This window comes from Antedon mediterranea, chromosome 9 (assembly GCF_964355755.1).
Source record: "Antedon mediterranea chromosome 9, ecAntMedi1.1, whole genome shotgun sequence".
Lineage (NCBI taxonomy): Eukaryota > Metazoa > Echinodermata > Crinoidea > Comatulida > Antedonidae > Antedon > Antedon mediterranea.
This window is the reverse complement of record NC_092678.1, coordinates 15,710,527-15,717,071: the sequence shown is the minus strand read 5'-3', so window position 1 is coordinate 15,717,071 and position 6,545 is coordinate 15,710,527. Positions and strand designations below refer to the sequence as shown.

Below are 6,545 nucleotides of genomic sequence, written 5' to 3'. Positions count from 1 at the left end.
TTATCAACTTTACCGTTGAAATAATAGACTTAACAAATGTATAAATATTGTATTAGTCTCTATAGATACCTCTCTAAAAGGGTTGTTATTTACTTAACTATGGCGTTCCATACTTAACTATGGCGTTCTATGTATCATCCGGGATTTACAGAAAAGGCCGAGCCCATTCGTTAACTTAAACATATACATTATTGGAATGAAAATTATCTAACAGTGAAAGAAAATACAACTGGAATTTCAAAAAATTAAAACTACAATAATTATTAAATAACATTTTTACAAGTTGTCTAACTTAAATCACAGTAACCAAAAGAATATCATTATCTGAAGAATGAGCAATTCGCGAGTTTTGCATTAGAAATTTGAGAATCAATAACAGCGACCGGGATAGTATAGTATACTTTATAAATTAAATACAAACATTACAAAACGTCCCATTACATAAACTGAAATTATAATATTTTATTTTTTTTGTGTTCAAACTTTTGTACAGTTTATCTATAAATCCTGACGTATGCGGAGCTAGCCTTACCCCATGACAAACCTGACGTATGTGGAGCTAGCCTTACCCTATGACAAACCTGACGTATGTAGAGCTAGCCCTACCCCATGACAATCCTGACGTATGCGGAGCTAGCCCTACCCCATGACAAACCTGACGTATGTGGAGCTAGCCCTACCCCATGACAAACCTGACGTATGTGGAGCTAGCCCTAACCCATGACAAACCTGACGTATGTAGAGCTAGCCCTACCCCATGACAATACTGACGTATGCGGAGCTAGCCCTACCCCATGACAAACCTGACGTATGTGGAGCTAGCCCTACCCCATGACAAACCTGACGTATGTGGAGCTAGCCCTAACCCATGAAAAACCTGACGTATGTGGAGCTAGCCCTACCCCATGACAATCTTGACGTATGTGGAGCTAGCCCTACTCATGACAAACCTAAGCTATAATTTGGCTCTGTGGGAAAGCATATTATTACCATGGATGATTATTTAAAACTCCTTCATTCTGTTGTTTAAGTATAATCAAGGATTTGTCATTCTATATTTCTTTCTGTATTTTCTTTGCTTTAACTGTAAACGTTCAGAATATCAATATAAAGATAACACAGTTTAAATTGCATATAATCTTAAATTACGCAATATTAAACAGCCTCAGTTTTCATCGATTTTGGACATCCGGGCATCGTTTTGTTTTCCCTAATAGAACATGTATAAAATAGCACATATTAACGATAGTAAACAGTTTAAATTAACCAAAGTATTCAATTACATGCACAGTTCATGCATGTTGTCCATTTAAACCGGAAGATGTGCGAGAGTTCACCTGATGCTTATTAGAAAATTAAATGCAGAAACTGCTTATATGATCTGGAAATTCTAAGATTTTTTATTCACTTTATTCACTTTTGATTTGGTTTCTGTTTTATTTACAACTTTTTGGTTTTTCGGTAAAGACTTTTTAGATTTTGTTCCTCGAGATGCCTTTTCTCTAGGCACATTGTCCTTGACTGGAGGAGACGTCGGATGCAATCCTTGTTTCTGCATAAAACGTCTAATCAAGCCGGTGTACTGGACATCGCCTCTTAGTAAATTTTCACAGAAAACAGAACCAGTCATATTTCTTTTCAAAACAAACTTTTCCTCCCTTCTATCCCGTTTATTCGTCCGCTGTTCGTCAATACATTTCTGTATAGCCTGGTGTTCTCTTTGCCGAAATTCAGCAAGATCAGCATTAAAAGTCTCTCCATATTCTTTAACTTTCCTCCACAATGTTTTGTTGAAATGGTTGTACATCATGACGTCAGCGCTGCTCCACTTACGTATTCGAGTACGCAGTTGATCGTTGATGACGTAACGATGACTATGACTTCGTATTCCGTTCGAAATATACAAAATATCATCAAAACTCCAACACATCAACTTTTTCAGTAATATCAATGATTCGTCAAAGTATTCAGACAATAACATTAAATCGAATTCCGAGTCTAATTGTTTGATTTTGTACTTGACTGTAAAGAAGTCGTCGTGATGTTCGTGATCCAAGCCTAAGTCATACAATTGACCATTTTTGGCTCTCTGCCACATATAGAACTTCTTTGCCAAGAACCTACTTGGTGTTTTCATGAACATTTCAATCGGGTTACTAAAGTTCGTTAATTTTAACCGTTTCGCCATTTCAAAATATCCAAAACAAGACTCAAAGTGCGCAGAAGGTTCCCGAATAATCGTAATATACTTTGCATTTTGAACGACAGCATCCATTTCTGGCCGGTTGTATCTCACGTGATTAGTGAGTAGGTTATAGCCGGTTAGAGATTTATTGAAGAGCTTTACGTTTGGCGGAAGAGACGGTATCATTTTGCGATTGAACAAGTGTGTACTCGACAACACGTGACCACGTTTTCCAAGTGTAAATAGCAAATTTCTTGTGTAACCAAATCTTTGTAAAATCGATGCTAGCGTTGTACTGGCTGTCTTATGAGTTTTAACAAATACAATATTTCGTGATTCGTTGCAATATTCACGTTTTGCTGTAGGCCTGGGTATAACCGTGTTGACTCGATCGTTATTCCTCGTTTGTGTAGATAACGTGTCTGGATGGTGGTTCACGTAAACATCATCTCTAAAAAAAAAGAAGATTCGTCTAACAAGAGCAAAAACAAAATGAAGGTAATTAATAGATGAAACTGTAACAATCAACTCAGAAATTCAGATGACTATCTGTGTAAATGCTTAATACGCATGCGCGTGTTTCCATACTTATTTAAGCTGGGACGATCGAAGGTTGACTTCTAAGTATAAAGCAATGGGTATTTGTTTATTTGTAAGTGCTTTAGGAAATATGAAGTATGATATTGATTAGTAATTATCTACACTGTAAAAATAGTGTTTAGATCTTAAACATGTATTTTGTACTCACTTTTTCCACACATTTATAGATAGATAGATATTAACATGATCAGGTTCTATATACATTGTAAACATGTAGTCTGTATCCAACTCAACACATCAGTGACGTGTTGATGGTTAAACATGAGGAGCAATGTGTAAAGACTCGTTTAGGTTTTAAACGTGTTTAATTTGCCATGTGTGGGGCTCATGTGTGGAGCTTTTTTCCGCCACAGTAAAATCATATGCCTGCAACGCTAAGCACATACCTAAACATGTTGACTGAACATAATAGTGACATGTTGACTGCTAAACGAGTGGAGGTAGCTATAAACACGTTTAAGTTTAAATACGCTAAGCATGTAACTCGTGTTTAAAAGATAAACGTGTTTAAGATCTAGAAACTATTTTTACAGTGTATCCACCAAACCTTATTAATAAATGAATACGTTGTAAGCTTACCCATATGTCCAAGACAAGGACTTTCCTTTGTTTCCGAGGTTTTCTTCGTGGCCATTTAGAACGCTACTTTGTAATGAAAACAAGCATAGAAGACTCACTAAACAGACGAACAGTAATGTCGTAAAAATAGTATCTTTTGATCGATGAACCAACACACCTCGCGCCATTATTACCTGGTATCTGAAAAGAATAATCCAAGAAGACTTGAAGAAATGAGCAATGACTTCGACTTTGAGAAATAGGCGCACATACTACAGATTCTTATTTAAAAAATAAAAGCAATTATTGATCGGAATGCTATAGTAGGGCCTACTATTCATTTAGGACGATGGGTATAATGCTGATAGGATTGTTTATTTAGTAAATAGCACTACGCTACTGTTCAATAGTCTTAATACGAAATGTACACGACACATTGTCATCGTCTGCCTGTATGTAAAATCGGGACACACTGAGCAAGGGGGGGGGGGTGTTGTGGAATTCCTAATACAAATTATATAGAACAGAATCAGCAAATTTAACTCGACTGTCTTTTGAATCTGCCTGTGTGGAATCCAAATAAAAAAAAACTAACACGTAAAACGTATTTAAGTACTTTAAAGATTAATTCACACGTAGTCAAAATGCAATGATTTCGTGCAACGTATTTTGACCAATCACATCGATGTATTCCGCGAACTGTTGCTTAAAGCGTGGTTCCCACTAGCGACGCAACACAAGGACGTAACGCAACGCAAGTGAATTGACCAATCACAAGCGACGGCTTATTCGCTTGTGATTGCTATAAAGCGTGGTTCCCACTAGCGACGCAACACAAGGACGTAACGCAACGCAAGTAAATTGACCAATCACAAGCGATGGCTAATTCGTTTGTGATTGCTAACTGTCTATAACTTCGCTTGTCATTGGTTAAAACGCTTGCGTTGCGTTTACGTCCTTGCGTTACGTTCTAGTGGGAACCAAGCTTTACTGTCTATACCTTCGCTTGTCATTTGGTTAAAACGCTTGCGTTGCGTTTACGTCCTTGCGTTACGTTCTAGTGGGATCCAAGCTTAAGCGTGGTTCCCACTAGCGACGCAACGTAACGCAGTGACCTTTTGACGCAAAGTGCTGTATTGCGTAAGTGGGAAACGACGACGAAACAGTGCTGCAAACATCGAATGTTTGATTTCACGTAGGAGGGGGAAAACACAATCATCAGAAGGGCAATTTCTTACGTTGCGTAGGTTGCGTCGCTGTTGGCAACCGATCCACTAGCTTTGGCTTGGTTCCCGTAGCGAGTTGACCAATCACAAGCGACTGTTCGAATAATCCATCGCTTGTGATTGTTCGACTAGCTTACGTTGCGTTACGTCCTTGCGTTGCGTCGCTAGTGGGAACCAAGCTTTACATTGTGTTGCGTTCTATTAAAAACCACGCTTTACCATTGATCAACTTGCTTGCGATGCGCTTATGTCGTTGCGTTGCGTCCAAGCTTCAACAATCACTCGTCATGCAGTGATAAATTAAATTACTTGCGTTGCGCTTACGAGGTTGTGTTGTGTGCTAGTAGGAATGAAGGTTAACAGTTTCTTCCTATAGGGCCTAGGCCTAATGTATTACATAAATTACTAATAATCTCATTATATATTATATTATATTTAATATTTAATCTCATTATAGGAAGATAACCAAGAATATCCACGACTGATGCTCTACCAAAAGAAATCTCTTTTGGAGTTGTGTTTTGAGAAAAATCATGGTAGATTTGAACTAAAGGTAATGGGATCGATAGATGAGCATCTTAACTAGCCTACACCTCCACTATATAAAGACTACATTAAGAGAAATGTCCTACATGACAGTTTTATGTATAAAATGTAGAGTAATAGTAATTATACACTGGCGTCGGAAGGACTTCACACCAAAAAACGTGTCTCCTCTCTATATTATTATTTAGACCTACATCTTCCATCCTGAGCTTAGTGCTTCGCTTTAGGACCTACATTGTGGATAGATCGCCCTTCCCCTAAATCTTACCCAGCCTCCCCACATTAACACTGCCATTTAATTAACATGCCTATTATGTGAATATGTGGCATTTCGTAAGAATATCTGTAGATAAACGGCCACCGTTTTAAGTCAATAGAATAGGTCAAGTGTAAATTAGCATATTATTTTGCCATGTTTGTAGGCGTACTTTAGGAGGACCGATTATCATGCTTTGTAGCTCACTAACCGTTGTTTGAACGTAAATACCTTTAAATAAGGATACATATTGGAAGATTACTTGTCTACACACAGTAATACAAATACAACATTTTAGCAGTCGGCCCAAAAAAAGCTAGTACACTATTATAGAAACTTACCGTTTAGGCCGATAAAGGTGCACAGGTCATCTAGTGGAGTTACCAAGCAAACAGCAAAAATCGCTAATATTATTTCAAACCTTTTATGGTGTCTTGGTCAAACAAGATGAGTATCCGTGTATTAGGATAGGCCTATGTTTGACTTGGTTTGCTTTCCTTTATGTATTATAACAAAGTCCACAGTCCACACACTACACCGTATACATATATTAAAATATAGGCCTACATTATAAAGCACAAGATACAAAAACTTACCGAACGTCGTGAAGACCACACAGAAGAATCAGTAAAATAGTGAGTTGTTACTGGCCGCGTAAGGTACAGCTTTCTCCCACATAACACATGTTCTGTTATCATTTTAAACATTTCAGTATTTACATTGTTCGGACTTTAGTACAGATGTGACGTGTACGGTTAAACAATCAGACGAAATAAGTTAATTTTTGACAACTCGAATTATGCCTAAATGATTCTACGGCCTTTTCTACAGTATATTGTCATTTTGTATCGTTAATAAATGATATCGGGTTGATTGTCTTTACAGTGTAGCATACCTATTGTACATATGAGTATAATTGCTATAAAATGTAATTATGCAAGGAACACGATACAATTCCTTAACAATGATGTTTGACGTCACAATAAAATTGCGGTAGAAGAAAGAAGATGAGAAGATGAAAAATCTCAACCAAATCGATAATCCATTCTATATCTTAAAGATGTATTGTCCCTTGAAACACAAAAAAATGAAAAAAAATATTCTAAATTTAAATTGGCCATATCAAAGTAATATTAAAGTTATTCACTTTATGTCAAAAATTCGAGCCAAAAAC

The 6,545-nt window shown here is 37.0% G+C and overlaps 1 protein-coding gene across 2 annotated transcripts; it reads right to left on the bottom strand.

The window, feature by feature from the left end:
• Positions 1 to 452: 452 nt before the first annotated feature.
• LOC140058767 (galactosylceramide sulfotransferase-like) lies at positions 453 to 6,037 on the bottom strand. Of its 2 annotated transcripts, XM_072104504.1 has the most exons (3): positions 5,968 to 6,037; positions 3,365 to 3,544; positions 453 to 2,636 (listed from the first exon to the last, which is right to left on the bottom strand). In XM_072104504.1, the coding sequence occupies exons 2-3, from the start codon at positions 3,529 to 3,531 to the stop codon at positions 1,391 to 1,393; spliced, it is 1,413 nt and encodes a 470-aa protein (XP_071960605.1). In that variant the 5' UTR covers positions 3,532 to 3,544; positions 5,968 to 6,037; the 3' UTR covers positions 453 to 1,390. The 2 variants fall into 2 exon arrangements, with proteins under 2 accessions (XP_071960605.1, XP_071960606.1); XM_072104505.1 differs by lacking the exon at positions 5,968 to 6,037 and having other exon boundaries at positions 453 to 2,634; positions 3,365 to 3,524.
• Between the last annotated feature and the right edge of the window lie 508 nt (positions 6,038 to 6,545).